General features: G+C 31.5%; 2 protein-coding genes across 4 annotated transcripts in view; both read right to left on the bottom strand.

Annotated features, from left to right (window-relative positions):
• Positions 1-5,590, bottom strand: part of LOC107449760 (apoptotic protease-activating factor 1) — a 39,148-nt gene extending 33,558 nt beyond the window's left edge. Inside the window, exons 1-2 of one of the 3 annotated variants that reach the window (XM_087154111.1) lie at positions 5,452-5,590; positions 1,529-1,676 (exon numbers count right to left, since the gene is read on the bottom strand). In XM_087154111.1, coding sequence (XP_087010237.1) covers positions 1,529-1,654 — 126 coding nt within the window. In that variant the 5' untranslated portion in view covers positions 1,655-1,676; positions 5,452-5,590. Of the gene's footprint in view, positions 1-1,528; positions 1,677-5,206 lie in introns of all 3 variants that reach the window. The other 2 variants (XM_043055867.3, XM_087154112.1) reach the window with 2 other exon arrangements.
• Positions 5,591-7,743: 2,153 nt separating this feature from the next.
• On the bottom strand, positions 7,744-16,458 carry LOC147802443 (uncharacterized). Its single transcript, XM_087152693.1, has 3 exons — positions 15,028-16,458; positions 12,960-14,811; positions 7,744-8,531 (listed from the first exon to the last, which is right to left on the bottom strand). The coding sequence occupies exons 1-3, from the start codon at positions 16,456-16,458 to the stop codon at positions 7,744-7,746; spliced, it is 4,071 nt and encodes a 1,356-aa protein (XP_087008819.1).
• Positions 16,459-27,363: the final 10,905 nt, after the last annotated feature.

Here is a 27,363-nt window from a genome sequence, read left to right as displayed (position 1 = left end):
AGAGCTATTTTTGTTCTTTCTTTTTTAACAAAGTACTGATGACCTTTTTACTTTCTCTATTTTTGTTCTGAAAAACATAAATTGATGGAAATAGTTAGCACAGACAGTTTCAATTGGTAAAATGTTGGAAGCAGAAGTTCTTTATAGAATAGCCGTAGATTGGCTCCAACGAGCATTTGTCTTTCTCGAGGAGCAGACACATGGAATGTGATATAGGCGAATTGTACTTCACATGTTGCAGACTGCGAATTTTAAGCTCCAACAAACGAATTTTTCTGCCGACGCGAGTTCTAACATCACTTACTGCATATGGAAAGATTGCACACGAACAACGTCATTGTAAATAATGGTGAAATTATTAAATGCATAAAATGGCTCTTGCTCTTTTGAGTAATTGGTAGTTTTTCCTTACCCAAAAATGGCAACTAAAAGATGTAAAGTTGATGCCATGCGTTCATTTTATTTTAGAAGGTTTTACTCGGCCCACCAAACTTTTTTTTTTTTGCGATTTTTAGCCCTCGACCTAAAAACATTTGCCCATCCCTGAACTAGATAAATAAGAATAGTGTAGGAGAAAGACTAAGAAAGATGTTTAACTTGAATCTATCTTCAAAAAGTAGCTGTAATATCAGAATTTATCATTTTGCCTAATATTTGTGTTAATTTAGAGACGGCGCTGCCATCACATTGCTTTTGGGAGTTACCTCCTTCCTAAAAGGAGTCATTAATATATTTTTACCAGCAACGAGTGAGGTTGTCCGGCTTAAGATAATTTGTCTGTTTTGTTTTCCTAATTTTCAATAAATGTTGTTAAGTATAATTTTGGAGTTTATTCAATAAATCCATACTCACGAACTACAGTATTTCTCCGACATGATTACTAAATACTGACTAAATTTTATATACATAAATGTGGTGTGATTCTGACATTGTTTTAAACAAGATAAGTTAGTTTCGTTGCCAATTAACAATTGTATATTTATAAGTAGAAAAAACCATAACGAGTCATAGGTAACAATAGAATAAATGCTGTTTTTTAACAAGAAACAAAAATGATTAAGACACAATTATGAGGGTTGGGTAGTGAAGAGATTCTCACCACTAGAATAAAATCATAATAAAACAGAGCTTGTGATAGTAGTGAAAATTAAATTTTTGTTGCAGCACATGTATTAAAAAAAAAAAAATTTATAAGCTTAAAGGAAATATAAGTGTTGGAAATGCAACGCCAAAAATAGAACTTTCCTAATGCATGTGCGTTAGGAGTTGTTGTCTTCACACACTTAAAAAAGGCAGCATGTCAGTTGTCTTCTAGTGGCTTATCTTTTTTCTGTAATTTACTTGTGTTAATAAATATATATCTATGTTTTTCCAGATCGTTTATTTTGTTAAGAAATCTTTCACAGACCCCGGCGTCAAAAGTACCAAAGAAAGGGGTAAGTACCCTTTACATATCATTTCAAACTATTGCTTACATCGAAAGCAAAAAATAAGTTTTCTCATTAATTAAGGATGTCATTATACTTACAGCATTCATTATTTCTTTTGTCTCTTCACGAGTTATTACTCTTTTTATCAAAAGCGATGACAAAATATATTTTGGTCTAAGGTCATTCAGAAATGCCTGCTTATCTGCAGCTGAAAAGTCCTGCATGATTATTAAGGTCACTTACTATCTGAAATAAGAAAATAAGTACATAAGTCAAGAATATACAATAATGAATATACATATTACTAAACAAATTAAACAGTTTTGAATTCATAATTATTATATTAAAACTATAGATACATAAAAAAAAGCAAATTTATTTATTGAATTTGATTTATTCATCTGATTGTTATTTTACATATAAAGTATTGCAATACAAAGCTCAAGACAAAAAATTTTCTTCCTAAAGAAATTTTTTTGTACAAATATTTTTTTACATAAATTCTGTTTTACTTTATAATTGTTGTTGAACAGCCGACCCAATTTTGAGTTTGTTGCCAATGTTCAACTCATTCGCCTTGTAATTTTGAACCTTATCCGGAAAACAAAGGAACTCCTGTATCAAGTATTGAGAGAAATTTGCCTTCGTTCAGGACTTCTTGATGGAACTAAGCTGCCTTTGAGTTACATAGAGAGGAAAATTATACACAAATTATGAAATGAAGTATTCAATGGGTATAAAAAATTATTTGGTAAGTTTAGTCTTCAATACGGCTGAATATTGCAACTAAGGCAAAATCAATACTTAGTCAATTTACTAAAACAGATAATATATTAAATTGATTAAATAAAACACCTTTCTTAATTATAATAATGTATATACATATTACAGCAGGAAATTTCGTAAACCTTGCTTAAATATGCAGCGAAATAGGAACATTTTTATAAAAGAAACTACTTTTTCCCTTAGCGTTTTCTTACTGTAACTGCAGAAATATTGAACAAAATTAGACCAACTTTTGTTGCAATTTTTAATTAATAACCAAAATGTCATTCATTTTTGTTCAAATTATGAAAAATTGTGCAAGATGTGAGGATTTAAAGCAATACTTTCATACTTAGTATAAGTGGAAAACATTAAAAAAAATCATTTTTCATAATTTTGAATTAAAATCAGCAATAAATTACAAATGAAAACAAGTGTTTTCGAAACCCATATGCCAAGAAATATAAAAACAAGCTTGTAACTTGTATGAATTACCCTTACATGTAATTATAGCATAATTTTTATATGTAATTACGGCATATAATGTCACATACTTTGCTTCAATATTCGTCGAAATATGAAATTTTTTACAAGAAAAAACTTTCTTTTTTCTAATATTTTCTTATTTTGACTGTAGAAATATTGAATAAAATAAGAAAAAATTTTAGAGTAATTTTTAAATAATAACCCAAAACGTTTTATTTCCCTATGCCTTAATATTATCTTGTACCAGGGTTGGCCGGTAAAAAGCGGCAAAAACTGGCAGAAACTAAAAAAACGTCTATATTAGTTCCAGTAATTGCTTAATGACATTTTGTTTAAGTAAACTGAAAAATAAATTAAGTAAAGAGAATCTTATGGCTGTTTATAAAAAAGAAGTGACATACAGGTTTAAACAGGCAGTTACTGATTATCATTTATATGCTGCATCCAAAGTATTTGGGATTGAAATTATCATGTGCTCACGAAGAAAGTGCAAGAATTCTACTCGCCAATATTAACCCAGATTTTGTACCTTATGTCATAGCTTTGCGAAACGAATCGGCCCCATTTCCTGAAATTTATTTTTCCAGTCAAGTTTTGACAACTACCCCGGCTGCTACATGGTGATCCAGTTTTAAAAAACATGCCATAGATGAAAGTTTCACAAATCTTGCTTGTTCCTCGATGGCAATGCCTGCTAGTTCTGCTGGACTTGAGAGAATCTTCTCAAATTTCTCGTTCGTGCATAGCAAATTGAGAAATTGTTTAGGTTTAGAAACTGCATCAAAACTTGTCTTTTGTTATAGATTACTGCAGAGTGCAAACAATGTAATATTTGATTCTGAATGGTGATAATTTTGTAAATAAATTGTATTTTGTTTAACATTTAATTGTTTTTTCTATGAATTATCCATTGTATGTCAATCTCAGTACTTACTTTTATACCATTTTCTGAATTTCTGCCACAAATGCGGCAGAAAAGGGTTTCTGCCATGCCAGTTTTAACCGGTTTCTACCAGTGGTTTTAACTACCGCGGCAGAAACTTGCCAACCTTGTCTTGTACGAACAATCATTGCAGGGTATTATAATTTATAATAAAATTTTATTTTATATTGTACAAAATGAAATTTGTGAAAAACCTCTAGTGTTTAACAGCAATTTTTTAAAGAGTTAGTAAAGTAAAAAATTACAAAAACCTTTAACATTTTCTAAATATTTAAATTGAACTTTTTTCATAAGTTACCAAATACAATTTAGAATGAAACAATGAATTTTTTTTAAAAATGTTTTCTGTGTTTGTGCAGATTACTTTAAATGTCCTTACTTGCACAATTTTAGTACACAGTAATTTAGTGCACAGTAATTACTTGCACAATTTTAGCATATTTTTTTCAAACTTTAAAATGATATATTTATTATTAATTAAAAATTACCCTTATTAAGCTAAGTTTATGAGGTTTTTTCAGTTACTGCATATAAAAACCAAAGTATTGATACAAGTTGCAAGCTTGTGACTATTTTTTTCAGTATAGAGCTCAAAAACACACTTTTCCGTTCGTAATTTATTGCAAATTCTGCAAACTCCTAAAATTTCTAAACTTTATTGATACGTATGAGAAATTGAATGATCTTAATACCTCTAAAGTTATAAAATTATTCTTTTTAAGTATTTCTAGAAAAATATGAAGATATACCCAAAACTGAAATAATCTCTTCTATTATTGTAGAGTAGTGCATATAAAGCAGGGTTGGAGTTTTTGCCGGCAAAAAGGGTTTTTTGCCAGGACCGTGGCAAAAACCTGGTAAAAACCGGCAAAAACCAAATTATCTAAATTGCTGATTAAATATCATTACAAAATACTCGAAACAAATTTAAATCAATCATAAGGAATAATAATTTTGATACATTACATGAAAAAATTATTTTTAACATATTAATAATTAATATAAAGGCAATAATTTTTAAAAGATTGAAAGTTTTTGACCTCTTTTCATTTTAGAATCCTTAAATAAATGTTTTTTTACAAATAAATAAATATTATTATTTATCATAAAAAATTATTATTTGTACAATAATTAACTACACATCTTGATAGATATTTTATGCTTTAAATTATAGTTATATTAATTTAAAATAAGTCCATTTCACTGGAAAAAAGAGAATAATCGCGAATTTTCCACTCAATAATGTTTTAAACTACTAAAATGATATATTATTACATTATAATTAATTATGGAATAATAATTTTGTTAATTTTTTTGTAATTATTTATATTTAGAGTATATATTGCAATTTTAGGAATAATTTTGTATCAAAAATGTGTTTTTGTCCTCACATCTTGGAAAATATAGATTTTTGCCAATTTGTTAGACAAAAACCTGTTTTTACCAGGACGGTTTTTACCGGTATTTACCATGGTTTTTTCCACCTGCGGCAAAATCTTGCCAACCCTGATATAAAGTCAAACAACTCATTCATTTTTACAATCTTATATATAATAATCAATAAGCAAATAAGTTTTCTTACGAAAAAGGGATATTTATTGTTACGTCTTCATTTTGTCATACCCAAGAAAATTGAAATAAAATCTTTTTGAAAGTATAACAGATCTAAGTATAAAACTTTCGTCAGGATCTTAAATTCAACCGATTCAAGTAGCATTTTTTAAATCAAGTTTGGAAATTACATGGCACTCAAAAACAAGAGCGATTAGTGATATGAATAACTGATTCAAAATATGACACACTCGGAAATCGTACAAATCTACTCACCACAGCGCAAGGTAGAGCAGAAAGATGGGGAGAGGGGGCCTAAATAAACAAACAAAATCTACTTGATGCAATGCATTGCCATAAATATTTACATAATATATACATGTGTAATGTAGTTTATGGTTGAGGCTTGATGGATAGCTGGAGGGGGATTTGATTGAGGGATTTGAGTTTGGTCCGAGGATTACAGTCACACGAAAAACTACCTGAGCATTACGACACCTTCAAAATAAAACCTTTTACGCAAACCGAAGCACTGCAAATTGCGTTTTTTCATCCTTGGACTCCGATGGTTGCGAGTTCGAATCCTGCTCAGGGCATAGATGTTTCTTTCTCTCTCTGTGTTCTATGTTCTTTCTCCTTTGTGTGAATGTGACCCGTCCCGCAGTGGACTGATCGTTAAGACACGGTTCCCAGCAGATCACCGAAGTCAAGCATCACTGGCTGCGATCAGTGTGCGGGTGGGTGACCACTTGGATCAGTCTGCGTAGGGACCGAGGGTGTGAGGTATTGGTCCTCGTTAAACTGTTCTACCGTAAAGTGCTCGACTTCGCGTGCAGGTCACCGGGCAACTGAAGCGGGGGTGCCATCCCATCTGCAGAGGATCAAAATTGTGATGGCATGTCTTCGGATCATCCTCAGGGATGTTTCGTAGACCACCATCGCCAATAGCCCATTGTGCAGCTCTAGTGTGACGTAAATGAACTACACCACCACCAACAACAACAACAACAACAAAGAAAGCATGCAACAGGATACAGAGTATCGTATGATCGGAAACACATCCTGTGATGATTTCCAAATCTAGAGCGGTTCACAGGATGTTTCGGGGTACGATGTTCGGCACTTCAAATGCTGTTGTTGTTCATTTACGTCGCACTAGAGCTGCACAATGGGCTATTTGCGATGGTCTGGGAAACATCCCTGAGGATGATTCGAAGACATGCCATCACAATTTTAATCCTCTGCGGAGGGGATAGCACCCCCGCTTCGGTAGCCCGACGACCTGCGCGCGAAATCGAGCACTTTACGGTAGCACAGTTTAACGAGCACCAATACCTCACAGCCTCGGTCCCTACGCAGACTGATCCAAGTGGTCACCCACCCGCACACTGACCGCAGCCAGTGATGCTTGACTTCGGTGATCTGATGGGAACCGTGTCTTAACGATTTGTCCACTGCGGGACTGGCCCTTCAAATACATTTAGAAACCCCGAAGCGTTCTAGAACATTCCATTTAGACTGAGATCAGGCCATGCAGTCACTTTTTAGAGACCATGTTGTGCTGGAAGAATTCATTTCATCTGACGTCAGGTCCGAATGGACTCGGTCCAAGCGGATTGTATAAAATGACCGGCACGCTGAGCTGCAATAACACATCAATGAAATAATAAAAGCCAAAGGTGCCTATTTCGGTCTAAGTTCAATTACATGCAAAAATTCCCTGCTTAACTAAGCTAATAAAAGGCTAATATATCTACAAGCAATAAGACCCATACTAACGTATGCGTACCCTGCTTTAACAACTATAACCAACAATTAGAAAAAAAGGCTTTCCAATGCGGAGGGAAAGATATTAAGAATGATGCTAGGAGCCCCAAGGGCAATTAGCAACGACTCTTTTAGGAAAGACCAAAAAATCGAAATTATAAATGAGTTCATCACTAAGTTAAACACAAAGTTCTTTAGTGAAGCAACCAAATGTACAACCTCTGATTTTAACCCCCTGCTTAACATTGATATTATTAAGGACAATATTAACTATAGCCCTGTCACAGCTTTTTTGAACTCTGTATAATATCAAGATATTTTAAAGCATGAACAACACGAACACACACAAATCATAACACCAGGATGTGGCGAGGCCGGGGAAGGAGTAACCTGAAAGGGTCCGAACTGGGTGTTGAGGGGATCGATATGCGGACTGTATATTACGAATGATTAAGTACAAACGATAACTATTTAACAATTTATTAACGAAACGATGAATGACGCCATTTGAAGACGTCCGACGATATCAAAAACAAAAACAACAAGAGCTCTTCTTTTCGCCAAAAGAAAAGATAAACGAAGCCAAAGCCGATAGAGGCGCCAACATACCGCCCGGCTTTGAAATATCCATTTCAAACAAATACATACACAACAATAAATGACAATTTATAATGCAAATGATAAAAAAAAGTTCTAAAATTAATGACTAAATAACCAAATAACATAATATTTTTCACAAGCAAACTAAATGCACACAATCACATTCTTTATGACAACAATGAAAAAAAATAAACATGTAAACTAATTACTAGTAGACTCATTAATAGGTAAAACGCATATATTTGATATGCTGCGTTTAAAGAAACCTTGTGCAGTTTTTACAATAACAACTCGAATTTTTCCATCATTTCCTGGGATAACCTCGTGGATACGACCAATAATCCATGAACAAAGGGGTAGATTATCTTCTTTAATTAAAACTAGTGTTCCTGGTTTAACATTGTTTTTTTCGAATAACCATTTACTTCTTTGCTGTAAATTATTTAGATAATCTCTTGACCATTTTTTCCAAATAGTTTGATTGATTTTTTGTATCCTTTGCCACCGAGAGAGTCGATTATCAGGAATGTCTACAACAGGAAATTCCGGAATACTGTTTATGGGTCGCCCAATTAAAAAATGACTGGGAGTTAGGGTCTCAAAATCATTGGGGTCCGAAGAAAGGGGAAAAAGTGGTCTACTGTTTAATACACCTTCAATTTGGTTTATAACCGTTAAAAATTCCTCTAATGTTAATTTAGAGTTTCCAATAGTTCTTTTCAAATGGTGCTTAAAAGATTTAACTCCCGCCTCCCAAATGCCACCAAAATTTGGCGATCTGGGAGGAATAAATTTCCAAACAACGAATTCATGGGATAAATAAGAAGCAAGATTTTCTGAATTTTTAACAAGATCATGCAATTTTCTCAATTCAGATTGAGCACCAGTATAATTTGTGGCATTATCAGAAAATATAATAGAAGGCAGACCTCTTCTCGCGAAAAACCTTTTAAGGGTGGCAATTAATGCTTCTGCTGTCAAATCACTTACTATTTCCAAATGAATGGCACGGGTAATTAAACATACAAAAATTACAACATAGATTTTGTTTAAGATTCCCTTCCGCTGATTTTTATATTTAATAAGAAAGGGACCGCATCGGTTCCAGTTTTTGAAAAGGGAGGGCTTATGGTAACTCTTTCTTTCGGTAAAGAAGCCATAATTTGCTGTTCTATTTTAGGTTTGGCTTTGAAACATGTTATGCAATCGTGAACGATTTTTCGAGCAGTGTTCCTACCATTCAGGGGCCAAAACTCTTGTCTAACACAATGAAGCAAAGTTTGCGCACCAACATGCAAATTTTTTAAATGAAAATACTGGAAAATTAAAGTAGTTATTTTATGATCTCTTGGAATTAGCAATGGGTGCTTTTGATCATAAGATAAATTCGAATTGTTGATTCTGCCCCCTACTCTAACCAAACCATTAGAATCAAGAAAAGGATTTAAATTACTTACGTGGCTGTCCTTTAATCTATTTTTATTTTTTAATGCATGTATCTCCTTCCTAAATACAATTACCTGTACTAACTTTACTAGAGAAAGCTTTGCATGCTGAAGTTCCTCTCTAGTGATGGGACCAAACAGCCTTTCCTGTTTCCGAGAATTAGATATGAACCTATAAATGTAACTCAAAATACGAATTAGTTTTACAAAATGATTACTTAAAGTGAGAAAACTATTAACAAAGTCTGAGTTGGAAGACAAAGTAAGAGTTATATTCGATGATTTTTTAAGTTCACGCTCATAAAGTTCACTGTTCAAAATTTCAATGGATTGTTGATCTGTTGGTTGAATGTCTAAACTCGATGGTCCAGAAAACCACAAGTCCAGTGACACCAATTCGGAAGGATCGATTCCTCGCGAAATCAAGTCAGCAGGATCAGGGCCGGATTTAAGCTTGGCGGGGCCCTAAGCTACTGAAAATGATGGGGCCCTTTTTAAGTTCAATTCTATTTCTATACACCTAAAGTAGACTGTCGTATTTTTTATTGCTGAATATTAACATTATATTATTAAAAATTTGATAATATTGCTTGATTGTTAAATATAGTGATTGTGATGGGACTATAATGTAGAGCCTTTCTATTATTACACATATTTTTTGAACGAGGAAAAAAACAGAAACTCAGTTTAAGAACATCATAAGCACAGAGTAAAGATTTGATATGTTAGAAGAACCATTATATGTTTAACAGAATTTTTTTTCTTGAAATTCTGAATCTATGTTATTTGAAATTTTAATGATTTTTTTTTTTTTTTTTTTTTTTTTCTAAATTGTTTCTTTTTTAAACGTTACATTTCGCTTTGCTGCTCTATGACTTAGAAACATGAAATTATGAAGCTGTGTCAAAAATAAGCAAGGAGTTAGAAAGAACAGAAGAAAATACAATTTGATTATTAGTTCTATTTTTTTTCATAACCGCCGTTGAACAACCGACTTAATTTGAGCTTACGACTACAAATGTTTAACTCCGTATAATATTGAATAATCACCTTATAATTTTGAACTCAATCCAGAAGACAAGAGAATTGAATCAGTACCCAGAGGTATTGATTTGTGGTGAGAACTTAGAGGACATTGTGACCACTGCAGATTTAACATGCACCAGTCACCATTTTATGCATGGGTATTCTTCGGCCGGCTGGATTCGAAATCCCATTCTCACAAACACGAGTTCAACGCCCTGCCAACCAGGCTATCCCGGCCAAATTATTAGTTTATTTTATAATAGACATTGAACAGCCAACCCAATTTCGAGTTTACGACTACTAATGTTCAACTTATTAGACTTCTAATTTTAAACTCGATTCAGAACACAAGGGAACTCCAGGATCAAGTATTGGAAGAAATTTTCGTCTTGGAGGGGGACGTTTTGATGGAACTGCCCAGCATTTAAGTTACATGATGAGGAAAACCACAAAAGCTTTCCACTGTCAGTCTGACAACAAGGGGACCTATGATCCGTCTACCACTGAGGATATTTTACTTCGGCACAGTGGCTGGTGTAAGCTGGGTGTAGAATTCGTATCGACCAGTCAACACTGGGATTCGAACTCAGTGCCCTTGAGTCCATCTTCACTGGGTAATAACTCTGCAGGAGGTACCAATTTTATTGATTTGCCAAATTTTAGTCATTTTCAAAATGTAAATAGAAATTCAATCGCAACCATGAGGGTTAGTGTGCAAAATGAACAGGGGGTGTAGCTTTCTAGTTTTTTAAATACTTGTTAAATTATTAGTTTTTAACATGCATAATCATACTTTTAAAAAAATAAGAAATACATTTTTCAGTATTAAGAAATAATAATTAAAAACTGTCATCAGCTGGAATAGAACCCGCGATCTCACAGTTTTGTGTTAGATTTCATAATCATCAGCCCCAAATATACACACTTGCCTTGCGGATATTTATTTATTATTATTTTTTTTTTTTTAATTTAATAACTGAAGTTAATTGGATGCTTGACATTCTTGAACTGGATGCTTTAAATGCTTGACATTCGTTATTACAGAATGAAAAGCTTGGAAAGACAAATTTTAGTTAATATTTAATTAAAGAAAAACCCGAATTGAAATCTAACGAATTGTCCCTGATAAATTTTGTGGCAGTAAAAAAAATATTGAAGCCTGATACATGTCCGAATTTTTAAACACTTTCTAGTTTTACTATTTAATCAAATTGGTTTCGATGTCTTTCATCCCGCCTGTCTCATTAGTGATTCAGCATATTTCGATATCATTTTTGATTCGTTCTTACTTAATATTAATTTGTTTGCGACAATTAATTTGTATAACTTTTTTACTACATTTTTGCGAGGAGTTTAAAAATATAATATCGAGGGCATTAACTGAAGTTAAATTGGCTTTTTTGATATGCCTCTTTTACTTACATCATCCACACACCCACACATGACCTACTGCTTCTTAGAAACAGATATTAAATAGTCTCTTGATCAAATGATGGGACAAAATTTGCCTTTTAAACAAATCAAAAAACTTTTCTACCTTTTCAAATTGTTTATTTTTAAATAATTTATTAATACTCAAATTGTTTAAAAGATATGTTCCTTTTCATTGACAACACAGTTTTATATTTTATCTAGCCATTTATTTATATTTTTTAAACTTATTTTTTATTTGTTTTTATTTTATTTAGTTAAATGCACAGATTTAAAATAAAAACAAATCTGCCAAAATTTTATAAGTAGTTTCAATTTGCAATTTTAAGAAGTTATTTCGACTTTGCTTTAAAAATTTGAAATCCTTATAAATTAAAAAATTTGGATGCCCTATTAACTTTAAACACATAATAACAACAAAAATCAGGGAGTTAAAAACAGATACAAGTATGATCAATAAACAATAAAAGCATAAGCTAACTAAATAAATGAATTCTGTGTACGAAATATCATATTTTACAAATTAAACATAATTCATATTTCGGGGATACATGGAAAATTTGGTCAGACAGGAGGTTTGAACAATATTTTTTACATATATATTTAAACATTTGTTTAGCTGATGATCACTTGATTTCAATGCTCTATCAAGCAATATCACATGTTGCTTCTGTCTATTAGCAGTAAGTAAAATTACCACATCTGTTATCTCAATTTCATCCAAAATAAACCAAATCAAGAATTTTGGCAGATGGGCCTGTCAAAGAGAGAATTGAATGGTGGCCCACCATTTAAATAAATAAAGAAAGGAGTTCACGGATTCATGCACGATTAATTTGGAAAATAACAAATTAAAATCAATTACAATAATTAAGTAAATTAAACAATTAAGCTAGTTAAAACATTTAGGATAATTAAAAGGAAAAAAAGCTTTTGTAATAAATTGGAAAACATATATTTTGCAAAAAAGAAAAGTTAAAATTAAACGAGAAGCACCTTAACGACAATGAGACACAACGGAAATCTCGAAACAGAGTGACCCTAAACAAGATTCTCCCATAGCCCTAGAAATTTTTTGCCCAGAAATCAGACAAAAGGGTGTTTCTGTGGACAAAAGAGCCCACAGCAATTTAAAGAAGCTGAAAACTTAGAAGCTTTCCCACAGTGCAAATTGAGGCGGCTATTTGACTACTCCATGGAGTACCGCTTTTAAGGATCCATGGTCTACTCCCATCACTGGTAGCTACGAAAGCTACAGGATATTCTTATGAGTCAAAAGGCCTTTTTATTGCTCTTTTGGTTAAAAAAGTAACAATTATTTTATACTTGTAAACACTTCTATTAGATTTTAAAAAGCGGTTGCCAATGTAATAAAGAAAAAAAAATTAATTTAGGCTTCAGAGGGCTCCAGCTCCGAATAAAACTTTAAAAAAAGAAGGAAAAAGTTGGATCTGGGGGCCCTTATCATCTCGGGGCCCCAAGCTACAGCTTATTTAGCTTATACGTAAATCCGGCCCTGAGCAGGATTCTCCTCAGATGGTATATGTCTCCAGTGAAAATTATTTGAAAGTGTTTGAATTTTGGATACACGATTTCCAACAAATGTTTTTAATTGGTGCGGAGAAGAGTTAATCCAAGCCAATGCGATGGTAGAGTCTGAAAATAAAGTGACCTCTTTGATATCCATTCTTAAAGCAGCTATAACTTTTTGAACTAACTTAGCAAGTAAAAGGCATGCACATAACTCCAAACGAGGTACGGATATTGTTTTTAGAGGTGCAATTCTAGATTTACTGGCTAGGATTTTAAAGGCAGAGTTAGAACTGTCAGGATGAAGATATATCACAGCTCCGTAAGCCAAAGTGGATGCATCAGCAAATCCAACGAGAGCAATTTTCTTAACTTTAGAGGTTAGAACATATCTGTCGATTCGAATGTTCTCTAAAGCTTTCAGGTTACTGACAAAACGATTCCATTCTAGAGCAATGTGATCCGGCAAAGTGTCATCCCAATTAAGGTTTTGAGTCCAAAGTTTTTGAAGCATTATCTTAGCTCTACTGATGACGGGTCCAAGAAAGCCAATTGGATCATACAACCTAGCAATGACTGACAATATATCTCGTTTGGTATAGGTTGATTGCTGGGACACGCATACTTTGAAAGTGAACTTGTCTTGTCCCGGTTGCCAAATTATACCTAGTGTTTTAGTAGATTCTTCAGTCTCGAAAGAGAATTCTTCGTTAAAGTTGCTGTCATTGATCAAGTCCCTGGAATTCGAGTTCCATTTGTGCAAGGTCATGCCACAACTATCAAACATTTTTACCAATTGAGTCTTTAACTCTAAAGCCGATTCAAGATCTGTTGATCCAGTAACTACATCGTCCATGTATAAATCAGAAAGAACAACTTCTGAAGCAAGAGGGTAATTCAACTGTTCATCCATTGCTAACTGCTTCAATGTTCTGATGGCCAGAAATGGAGCGTTTTTTGTTCCATACGTAATTGTTTTCATTCTGAATACTGTAGGCACTTCGTCTTCTTGAGTTTTCCACAAAATTCTCAATAAATCTCTTTGAGACGGATCGATTAATATTTGACGAAACATCTTCCTAATATCAGCTGTTAAGGCAATCTTGTGTTTTCTAAATCGAACAATCAAATCAAAAACGTTTTCTCTCACTTCTCCGGTTAGCAATATGTCATTTAAGCTTTGTCCTGTCGATGTAGGCGTAGAGGCATTAAATACGACTCTTAGTTTTGTAGAAGTTTTGTCGGGGCGAAAAATGCCATGATGTGGCATATAATATGATAAAGAAGGTGAAACTTCATCTATAACCTTTTCCATATGATTTAAATTTTCGTATTCATTTATGAATTCACAATAAAGTTTCTTCATTTCAGGATTGGTGTTCAATCTTCTCACGGTCTGATTCAAGCGTTTCTGAGCTAAATAACGAGATTCGCCTATAGTTTCCAGCGCTTCCTCACGAATAGGCATTTTGACCATGTAACGACCGCTTTCTACTCTTTTATGATTCTTTTGAAAGTGACTTTCGCAAAATGCTTCTTCATCACTCAAATTTCGGGAATTATCTATTTCTTCAATTTCCCAAAATTTCTTAATGCTATTTTCAATGTTTTCTGCACGATAAACTAAATTACAATAATGTTTGGGGTTTTTGGATTCATATGAACCACCAGCAATAAAACCAAAAACAGAATCTTGAAATGTTAAGTTTTCTGAAGTGCGATATTTATTTTCTTTAATGATTTCAAAAAAATGTTCAGCACCTAAGATCATATCAATTTTTCCTGCCTTAGCGAAAGAGGGATCAGCTAATATTAAATGATTGGGAATAATAATGTTCTGTAAATTCAAAGTGTTAGATGGAATTAAATCCGTCATTTTATTGATTACTAAAAATTCAGTGCGAAGCGAAAACGATGAATTTTTATTAGAAACAAGAGCATTCAATTTATATTTAACATTTGTTTCATTTCCTCCTAACCCACTTATTAGAATATTTATTCTTTCTTTTTTCAATTCGATTTTGTTTGCGAAATCCGAAGTCATAATGTTTACCATACTTCCACTATCCAACAATAAACGTCCTTGAACGAAACAGTTACTCACAGGATTCCATATCCAAGCTAGAGCCGTTGCGAGAATTATGTTTTTATTTCTACAAGTGTTTGTAGTAGCGAACACATGAGATATTAAATTATCATTTGAAACATTATTTATGTCCTGAGAAGTTGGATTACAGACTGGCACCTGCGATTCTTGCTCTATTAGAGATCCCGAATTAATCTCCGTTTGGCGAAAATTATTTTCCTTGCGATGCAATAAGGAATTATGCTTAGCTTGACAGAATTTGCATGTAAATTTCGATGGACAGGAATTCAGTTTATGTGATGCATTTAAACAATTAATGCACAGATTATTTTTCTTAACAACATCAAATCTGAGAATTGGTGACATTTTTAAAAAAGAGGGACAGTTGTAAATTAAATGGTCCTTTGAACACAAATGGCATTTATTGCAATTCGATTTCACAACAAAGTTGCGTGCTTTGTTTTGATGTTGAATATTCTTAGCTTTGTTCACAAAAAAGTTTCCCTGAAGATTTTCTAATGTTTGACATCTTTTTTGAATAAATTCCATAAATGTATTGAATTTTGGAAGTTCAGTAGAAGTTAAACTCATTTCATACTGTTTGCGACTTTCCTTATCCAATTTTTGAACAGTTATGTTAATTATTAATTGTTCAACAAGATCATTACTTTCCAATTTCATTAATTTTAAACCTCTTAAACTTTTATTTAAAGTATCAATTAAATGTCTCAATTCTTTATAAGATTCAACAGAAATTTTTTCAAAATTCAAAATGTTCGAGATATAATTGTTTACAATTAAACGAGTATTTTCAAATCTTTCTTTTAGGATTTTCATCAAGGATTCAAAAGTATCTTCTGGTGTTTCAATATATTTAGCGTCACCTTTTAAAGCTGAACGCAAATAAAACAATTTCTGCATGCTATTTAAAGACTGATTTTCAGTTATCAAACTATCAAATTGAAGCTTAAAGTTATTCCAATTTTCGATTTTTCCATCAAAACAAGGCAAGCAAATATCTGGCAATTTAACATTTATTTTACTATTACTTAATTGTTCATTGTTATGCAAATGAGAAATATTAGAACTTCTTGAATGAAAAAGTCTTTGTAAGCTTACCTTGCAAGATTCTATCTGTTCTTCCATTTCATCAAAATGGGATTGATAAGCTTCTAATTCTTCATCCTTCAAAATTGAATAATAATCCAGTTTTAAAACTTCAATTTCTTGAAGAATTAATCCTATGCTATCGATACGAGATTGCAGTTCGAGACAATCAGCCTCATTTCCATTTGTAGAAATAAAGCTTTCCAACCTAGTTATTTTGCTTTTAGAGCTACCACGACGACGATTCAATTGTTTTAAGCTCTTTTCATATTGTTCCTCAGTATCAGTCATTTTTGCAAATCAAAATGTATCAAACGAAATCAAAACGAAGTTATGACGAAACGAAAACGAAAGTTGATCAAAATTGTTATTTTCGAAATTATATCAGGTTTGAATTCCGGGTAGACAGGAACATGTTGAGGGGATCGATATGCGGACTGTATATTACGAATGATTAAGTACAAACGATAACTATTTAACAATTTATTAACGAAACGATGAATGACGCCATTTGAAGACGTCCGACGATATCAAAAACAAAAACAACAAGAGCTCTTCTTTTCGCCAAAAGAAAAGATAAACGAAGCCAAAGCCGATAGAGGCGCCAACACTGGGTGAGCAATCCGGTACGAGCGGTAATCACCAGGACAGCCAGGTCGCTGTGCTAGCAGAGGAACACTAACAACACATACTTATGTATATATATTGTAATTTTTTTTTTAATTATTTCAATTATTTCTGCTCATCCCATCATTTTCAACTGCCCAATATCATTAATTTTTGACAATGAAGTTTTCTTTAACCCTATTTTTTATATTTTATAACTTGTTTTTCTGTATAAATATGTCTTTACAGATTATGACTTAATATAGAATATGATGAATCAGTAAGTGGCATTTTGATCGTTTGGAATCGACTAGCTGGAGAATATTATCAAAAAGCAATATTTCCGACGTCTACAGAATGACTGAAGAACTAAGCATCAGAATGGCTGATGAAATACGAAACTTTTGTCTTTCGCAGCCGCTTGGAAGATGGTTTTTTGACGAAGTATTAATCTGCTAAGAGGAAATCATACCAGAGCCTATAGGCAAATTGTGGACATCGTTTCCATGAGGTTTGCTACCTCAGATGGAAACATTCTTCAAATCACAACACCTGTCCAGTGTGCCGGCTGTTGATTTAAATCGTCCAATTCCATCAAAACCAAAAAAATGGGAAAGGTTCCCCTAATTGGGGACTTGCAAGAGTGGCGCTAGACTTAGCCCGACAGGGGGTCAGCAATGCCCCGACAGGGGGGCTAAGATAATTTTGAAAATAAGCAATAATTTTTAATATACGAAAAATAATTAATATGACATAGACATATTTGTTCTGATAAAAAATTTATCATGATTCAAATATTAACAAAGAAAAAATATAAAAGTGATATCTGAATAAATAAACAATATATGCACATCCATCATAAGATTCTACAGTGTTCTCAATTAAATATTCTACTCAAACAATGCAACTCAAACAATAAAAAATTTATGCACAACTAGAAAAAATTCCAAAAATTCGAGCTTACTACTACTAATGTTTAATTCCGTAGCCTTGTAATTTTGAACCTAATCCAGCAGACAAGAGAACTCCAGGATCAAGTAGTGGAAGAAATTTTTGCATTCGTGGAGGACGTTTTGATAGCCCGCGATTGAGTTACATGGAGAGGAAACCCACGAAATCCTCCTACGGTTAGTCTGATACCAAGGGAACTCTAAGAAATGATCCGCTTACCACTGAGGATATTTCACGTCAGCACTGTGGTCGGTAAAAGCCGGGTGTGGAATTCATATCACTCAGCCATCACTGGGATTCGAACTCGGTGCACCTCATTCGGAGGAGAATGCTCTATCCCTTGAGTCCAACTTTATTGAGTACTAACTCTGCGGCAGGTACCAATTTTCCAATTTTATTGATTGGTACCAATTTTATTGATTTACTTAAATTTAATCACCTTCAAAATGTAAATGGTAATTCAATCGTAATTTTTGTAGAAAAAAAGGGAAATAAACCGTTTTTCCTCTAAACCAGAAATGAATGCAGAAGCAACCACGAGGGTTAGTGAGCAAAATGAACAGGTAGCGGAGCCTTCCAGTTCTTTAAATAATTGTTAAATTACTAGTTAGTAACATGCATACTTAAAAAAATACGAAAAACATTTTTCAGTATTAAGAAATAATAATTAAAAACTGCCATCAGCTGGAATAGAGCCCCCGATCTCACAGTTTTGTGTTAGATTTCATAATCATCAGCCCCAAATATACAAACCTGCCTTGCGGATATTTTTTAAATTTTTTTTTTAAATTCAATAAATTAAGTCATTTGGATACTTAACATTCTTGAAAAATGCTTTCCAAATTGATCAGTTCATTTAGAAGTAAACCATAATTCGGCTTATCTTATTCATTTTCAGCTTATGTATATACACCAAAAATTATTCAAAACTAGATTAGATATAACTCAAGGACTGCAAACTTAACTGTCGGATCTAAAACCTTATTTAAGATTGAAAATGGTAAAACGAGGAAAAATCTACATTCCTCGAATTAAATATTTTAAAAATAGTCTGTTTTTAGGTTATAATATTCGTAATTACCTTAATTAACTTTAATCGTAATGTCGGGGTTCCGCCGATGGAAGACATTTAATATATACACACTAACGCTTTATATCAATTAGTATTAGAATTACAATTACAGAATAATTATTATAAGATTATTATAGAATTAATAATTATTATGGAGTGAAAGGTTTTAAAAGACAAATATTTGTTAATGTTTAATATTTAATCTATGAAAAAACATAACACATATTGAAATCTAACGAATAGCCCCTGATAAATTTCGTGACAAAAAAAAGAAAAAAAAATTGAAGCTTGATTGATTTCCGGATTTTAGAAACACCTTCTAGTTTTACTATTCAATCAAATTGGTTTCGATGTCGTTCATCCCACCTGTCTCACTAGTGATTCAGCATATATTGATATCATTTTTGTTTCCTTCTTACTTAATATTAATTTGCTTGCGACAATTATTTTTTTACGTATTAATTGTTTAAATATTAGTTGATTTTTGAATTAACAATTTCAATCATCTCTTAGGTATTTAAAACTGCAGCATATCACATGAAAATATTAAGTATATATCATTTTTACAATAAAGTGAAATGAAAAAGAATTCTGATCCTTAGGAACAGATATTAAATAGTCTCATGATAGAATGATGGAGCATAATTACCTTTTAACAAATCAAATTTTTTTTTTACCTTTTAAACTAAAAATTTGCTTATTTTTATATAACTTATTAATACTCAAATTATTCAAAAGATGATATGACAACGAAGTTTTTTTATTTTATTCAGTCATTTATTTACATTTTTTCCACTTCTTTATTTATTTTTATTTCATTAAATTAAATGCACACTATTAAAATAAAAACAAAGCTGTCAAATTTTTATATATAGTTTCGATTTATAACTTTAAGAAATTGCTTCGACTTTAATCAGGAAATTTAAAAGCCTTATTAATGAAAAAATTGAGAAGCCTTATTAACTTTAAACACATAATAACAACAAAAAGGAGTTAAAAATAGAATGATCAATAAACAATAAAATCGTAAGCTAACTAAATTAATTAATTTCGTGTACGAACTATAATATTACAAATTAAACATATTTCATATTTAGGGGAAACATGGAAAATTTGATCATACAGGAGTTTTAGACAATTTTTTTCTCATGTTTTAACATTTTTTTAGCTGATGATCATTTGATTTCAATGCTCTATTAAACAAAATCATATGTTGTTTCTGTCTATTAGCAGTAAGTAAAATTAAAATTAAATTAAATTTGTTATATCAATTTTATCCGGAACAGACCAAATCAAGAGTTTTGGCAAACAGGGAAACAGGCCAGTCAAAGAGGGAATTGAATAGTGGCCCGCCATTTAAATAAGCAAAAAAAAAAAAAAAAATCTCAATGAATATATAAAAAACTGCTCAAATCTTTCACGTTTTGATTGATTTACCAAAATTGATTTAATAGAAACATTTGCTTACCTCCATGTGAAAGATTTATGTCTTCTTAATATCCTACAAAAAGTTGATATAGAAATTCCTATTTCATTCTCTTACGATTGATTTGAAAAATAACAGAATTAAATCAACTACAATAATTAAATAAAGTAAACAATTATGCTAGTTGAAACATTTAGGATGATTAAAGGAAAGAAAAGCTTTTATAATAAATTAGAAAAAATATCTTCTAAATTTTGTAAGAGAGAAAAATTCGAATTGAACGAGTCCCAATTTAAAGACAGTATGGAAATCTCAAGACAGATTCTAACAAGACCCTCCCCCTATCTACAGCCCTAGAAATGTTTTCTTCTTAGAAATTTATGACCAGAAATCAAACAAAAGGGTGTTTCTGTGGATATCTGATATTTCCGAAGTTAGGAGAAAAGAGCCCCTAGGCAATATCAAGAAGCTAAAAACATATTCTCACAGTGTAAAGTGAGGAGGCTATTTAACAACTCTGTGGGTGGTAGCTACGAAAGTGGGGATATTTTCATCAGTAGAAAAAGCGTTTTATTGCTCTTTTGGTTAGAAAAGTGAAGAATAACAATTATTTTATGTTTGTAAGCACTTCGATTAGATTTTGAAAAGCATCCAACTATGTAAAAAAGAAAAAATAATCTGAATAAATCTCTGAATAAAACTTTAAAAAAAGAAGAAAAAAGTGGGATCTGGTGGCCCTCTTGAGTTATAAATAATAAATGAGTTAGAATTTAAAAAAAAAAAAAAAAGAAAACAATTAATGCAATGAGATTTTAGACTTTTCGGGGGCCCCATCAGAACTCGGGGCCCTGGGCCAGGGCCCAATGAGCCCATCCTTAAAAATGGCTCTGGTTCAAAATTACAAGGCTACGGAGTTAAACTTTAGTAGTCGTAAATCCGAAAATTAGGTCAGCTGTTCAACGACGGATAGAATAAAATAAAATAGCAAGATATACAAATTTTTATATTATTTTGTGGAAGGTAATTTTAAATTGTAAAATACAAAATTTGAATAAAATTGATTGAATAATTAAAGATAAATGAAATTTAAACAAACCGACGTTTTTAAAATTTGAACTCAGAAACATATCGATCGATTGCTCTGAAAGTTTGTGTTTTGAAATTAAAAGGATGTAAAAATATGTAGAACATGCAATTCAATATATTTTATTATTATTTAATAAACTAGTAAAAAGTAACAAATAATTATTTAAAATTATTTTTGCTTAAAAATTTGTGCATAATTTTTTTTTCTTTTTTTTTGTAATTTAATGTATACATTTTTCAATACACTCAAGAAGTTCTCGAGATAATGCGCAATAATCGAAGTATGAAGTTAAAATTAAAGGACCCAAACTTTCCATCTCTCTTTTTGCCATAACTTTGGACACTATCATCTTCCAGATTGCGGCTGTTTCCGCATTTTGAAAATTAAAAACCTAAAACTAAACTTTTGACAAACTTGCATGTTTATCCTGAACAAAATGCGCTTTAGTGCTCTTTTTCGTAAAAATATGGTATTGACTCTTTATACGTGAATATACGATTAAATCAAAAGTTAATCAAGGTGTTCCCTTTTTCCATTTCATACACTGTACATAAAATAAGTCAATGAGAATCTATTATGTTGATTAATATATATTTTAAGATATTGAATACGGACAGTTTAATTGTTTCTCTGAATCAATCAACAATCTTTTTATTACTAAGAAAATGATAGAAAAAAAAATAATAAATTAAATCTGCCAAAAAAATTAAAAATTACAAATATTTTGTTAACGTTTGTTTTTCTTTTTTTTCCGACTGCTTATTTAATGCGTTGATTAAAATATAAACCTTGAATCCGAATAAGTAAATGGTTTTCCTCATTTAAAAGTATTAAAAAAATGAAAAAATTAAAACTGACTTTTTTTTATTTTATTCTTTTACTTTCATTTTGCTTGAAAATTTCACAAAGCAATTATGTGATCCCATAAACCATTAATAAACATGTTACGTAAAAAAGAATTTGTAAAGAGGACCTGCCTCTCTCTCTCTGTCCCTCAGTCGGTGATTATCTATCCCCTCCTCAGTTCTCGAGAAAAAAGAATAGCAGTTTGAAAGATAAGTTTCCAAGAAAATCAAGATGTGTTTGAGGGGAAAGGATTTCTATGGGTCTTCGAAAAGTCTTCAATTTCAACCATGTCTAATCGCAACTGGACTCTAGTTTAACAATGTATGAGCAAAGTTAGGAGTAGTGCAAAGTTAGGAGTAGTGAAACTACAATTACATAGAATTGACAATATATTTTACAAAATTTTGTTACTAATTCTTAAAAATAAATAAATAAAAAGTCAACTACAAAAATTTTTATTAGGCATTTGTAAATGAATTTTTGACATTTTTTAGAAGAAAAAAAATTTGACCAGACTATTTTCCCGACTAGACTTTAAATTTTTCCCGATGGGGGGGCTGGCCATGCCCGACGGGGGTGCTCCAGCCCCCCTACTGGCGCCGCCCTTGGGGACTTGTCTCATTTCTTTAAAACACACGAGCTGCCGAAATTGAATTTTCTGGTTTTGAGATCTTGTCGAGAGCGAATTGAAGCAAGTGTTTTAGCAAAAAAATGCAATTATTCAATGTTGGTCAGTAAAGTATTTTATAGAAAATGGGCAAGAGTCGCGCTAGACTTAGTCCGATAGGGGGTTAGCAATAAGGGCTAAGATAATTTTGAAAATAAGCAATACTTTTTAATATACGAAAAATAATTAATATGATATACATATTTTTGGTCTGATAAAGTACTTATCATGATTCAAATATTAACAAAGAAAAAATATAAAGGTGCTATCTAAATAAATTAAAAATATATGCACATAGTAAGATTCTGCAGTGTTCTGAATTGAATATTATTCTACTCAAACAATAAAATATTTATGAGCAAACTAGAATAAATTCCAAAGATATCTGAAGAGCAAATTAAAACCAGTTTAGATATTTTGGTAACAGAGATACTTTCTTAAATTAGATTAATTATTATTTAACCCATCTTTAATATTTTTTTTCAGCTGTGGCTAAGAGATCTTGAGAAACCTTCAATTTTTTTAGCAAATCAAATACAGCAGCTTTCAATCTGCTTTCCTCAGTTTCAGTGTTTTCACATTCATTTCGCTTTCTTTTTTCTCAACCTCTAATCAAGCAGAATAATTTTTAAATGCTGCACGAGTCACTTTAATCACATCTTTGTCAACTTTAAAGTTATTTAAACCTCCAGCTGATATGTGACACAACTTGTCTCAATCCATTAACACTATGCAAATTTAAACTTGCCCGATTGTCAAGTAGCTTTTTATTCACACATATGAACAAAACTAAAACCTCTCTCAACATTGGCATTCCCATGTGGTATGCACTAAAGAGCTTTAAAAAGCTTTGTTATAAGATGATATTTGATTATTTCCCAAATTATATTTCTTCACAAAATAATTTTTCCAAAATACATCAATTGGTGCATATTAATTTGAGCCAGAAGAATAACCTTCTGGTTCTCCATGTAACAGTAACAAAGATGCCTCTTCAAGTTTTATTATGAATGGGGTTACTGTTGCCAGATATTTTATAGACTTAATAGAATTCCATTCTCATTACAGGATGCAACACTTTAAGATGGTACAGTAACCTATTTTCAAGATGTAATGCTTTTGATAACTTTTTTGCACATGCCATAGACCTTGCACCTAAATACATGGAATTTTTTTCTGAAGAAGATAATGATGTCATCGCATTTGTGGTATCTAGTTCAACATCTATTAAATTTGAATTTTGTCAAATTTCTGCGTTTTCTACATCCAAAGATTTTAAGTCCTTTCCTGTCAAACTAAGAAAAGCAGAACTCTTTAAAAAACGTCCTAACAATGCTTAAACTAGAGACATCATTTCATAATACAGCCAGCGAATCCATGGTGTCTCAGTTTGGAAAAAACCTAAAAATGTATTTAATATAGCCAAAATATTTCTTAAAAAAGAGCTTTTGGCAAAAGCAATTTAAATAAATTCAATATTGAGTGGCTCATACTATTTTTTAAATTAATAATTACTTTATCTAATTCTGTAAAAGGTAATTTAAAACTCTTAATTAATGTAACTATTATTTAAGGTTATTGAGTATATTTTTCTTAAAATTTAAATAAATGTTATTTGTAATAGTATATTCAACAAAACATTAACAAGATTAATATTGATCATTCCGAATTTATAAAAATATGTAAAGAATTAAGCAAACTTTAATAAATTTATATTACAAATGTAAATTAATGAATGGCCTCTAAAATTTTTAAATTAAAATTGGTTACCCAGTACAGTATGTCATTAATGAAATGATTAAAAAAAATTAAATAATTTTTTAATGCAAATACAATGAGTATTGAAGCTAAAAAAATTTTGTCAGAAGTAAATTATTATATTGTCCCTACACTCATAATATTTAACAAATCTGTGATAATTCAAATAATTTTTAGTGACAAATCTGAAAAACATAAGATTTCTTTGCTGCTTTAAAAATTCTGAAAGCCCCTCTATTCATACTTATTTAAAATCTTGCCTCTCATTGACGAAGATGATGGCACTTCAATAACGATGAAATTAACAAGAGAAATAAAATTTTCCTTTGCTATTAAAATTTGGCAATGTTTAGTTGGTCCCCGAAAATTCCAGGGAAGTTTCGGTTCCATTTCAGAGAGTGGAAAATGAAACCTGAATTTGAGAATATCTTGCAAAATTAAGCAGTGTTGCACACGAGAGTGCAAGAATCCTTCCCACTAAATCCAGAGCAACCCTCCACCTGGCAGTAGCTTGGTTGCCGCAAAATCGTGACTTGGCAATACCCAGGGGAAAATATCCCTTTTAGCGCAGATGGGCGCAATTTAAGCCTACTACTTCAATTTGGAGCATGAAGGCGCAGGTTTCCACAATTGGCGTGGATTGGCACGGTACTTGCAACACTGGGAGATAAAATTCCATGATTTTTTTTTTTTTTTAAAAATTGCAAAAATCATGACTTTTCATGACAAATTTTGCTCAATACTGAAATTCATGACTTTCCAGGTGCGCGGATACCCTGTAAATAAGTACTCTTTCTTCATTCTAGAAAGAATTATTAAATTTCAGTTCCCTCAATCACTAGGAATAAAATATATAAATCCTAGTTTTAAATTACTTAATAAGTTACTCATTACAATTTTGAATGAAGAAAAACAGTTTTCTTTCTCCATAATCCCAGAGCAGTGTTTTTTAATTGGGGTAGAAGTTTCCTGACCTCATTTAAACTCAGTATACAAAAATATTTAAGCATTCAAGCTAGAATATACTTTACACCTCTTTGAAAATTCTACTAACGTTATGCTAATTCATTAGTAACAATAATGTAAAAACGAACAAAAATGATACATCTAATTTAACACATTGGACATTATTATAATTCATATCAGGCAAAGTTTGACGTAATGAACTTTTTAAATTAAATAACTTAAAAACCTGAATAAATGTCTGCATTTCAAAAATATATCTGTGGCAAAACTTTGCTTGTTTACATGTTGTTTTTAAAACCACAAATGTTGAGAATTATGATTAGAAATGTGAAAAGAGATTAAACTGTAACTGCTCTCATATAAAGAGAGCGAAAGAATTATGATTTCAATAATTTATTTGTCCGATTAAATGAATTTTTCTTCACAGTAAATAACTAGTTAACTATTAACGATGCAAGCAAAACTTCATTGTGCATTAAATACGCATAATTTTGTAAAACATTTAAGAAATACATAACCATTAAATTTGCTATAAAACTGATAAATATCCAGGTACAGTAGAGCCCCGATTATCCGAACTGCTCGGGACCGAACATGGTTCGGATAATTGGAAAACTGTTTAAAATCTAGTGTACATGATTATTATTTATGCACTAACTTCCCTTCACACCTTTTGTAGGCTTAGGAATGGTAGTAGTATTATCTAACATAGCTTTGCGTGTTTTAAAATTTTTTTCCTTCAATTTTTAAATATTTTTAATTAACTTTTTTTTATTTTGAACTATTTTCATCATATTTCAGTTTTTTATAATTTTTTTTGTCAATTACCGATTTTACCACATTTTTCATTATTTTCCATTGCAAAAAAAATCCAGCAAAGATTTCCTTTCAAAGAAGATGTGTTTTTTTTTCAGCAGCCATCTATCCCTTATTCTGTTTAAATAAATCAACTGACCTAGATCAACATCATTTTGACGTTCTAGCCAATTCATTGCAATATCTAATGAATTGCATGCTTCTATATGAGAAGGTCCACTATCTTGAACTTGATCACTTACTTCTTCCTCTTCGTCTGTGGAGTTCCGATTTTCATTCAAAATTTCAGCAACAACTTCATCATTTTCATTCGAAAGATCTACTGGTTCAGAAACTTCAGTTTTTTCTGTTAAGAATTTTATTCCAAGATTTATTATTCCAAACACTGTAATCACTGATCGTTAAACATAAGTGACAACTGCCCATTCCCCAATTATAAAACTTCAGCACTTAACTATTCATAAACTTCTTCTGCATTCCAACCATTGTAGACTATCAAAAAGAAGCTCGCATTCTTGGAAGATAATGTTCAGTTGTAAAGGAGTAGGTAGGTTTAACAGTATCACCATACATGTATCTATGGCTGCTATAACAAAACTGCTCAAAAAGGTTGTAAACTAAATGTGGTCCTCGGATGTAGGGGATATTATTTATTCTTCTTAATTTAGAAAAATTGTCAAGAGGTTAAAAAGTATTCTAAACTTAAAAAAAAAAAAAAAAAAAAAACGAATTCAGACATAGTTCGGATAATTGGACGTTCGGATAATCGGCGCTCTACTGTATTTATAAATTTTGGGATTGTAACCAAAAGATATAAAAATCTGGGTATTTTACACCTATACTTGTAAGCAAAGCTTTGTAATCCCTTAGGACAAAAATAAATAAATAAAATAAGAAGTATAAAAATATATAAATAATAAGTCCATTTTGAAATTAGTTGAAATTTAAGTGATTAAGTAACAATCTGAGTAACTTCTTGCACAATTAATTGATGAGACGAA

The sequence above is a fragment of the Parasteatoda tepidariorum genome, chromosome 10 (assembly GCF_982258835.1).
Source record: "Parasteatoda tepidariorum strain Cologne lab strain chromosome 10, Ptep-v5.0, whole genome shotgun sequence".
NCBI classification, from domain to species: domain Eukaryota; kingdom Metazoa; phylum Arthropoda; class Arachnida; order Araneae; family Theridiidae; genus Parasteatoda; species Parasteatoda tepidariorum.
Note: the sequence above shows the minus strand (reverse complement) of the source record. Positions and strands in the feature narration are given on the sequence as shown.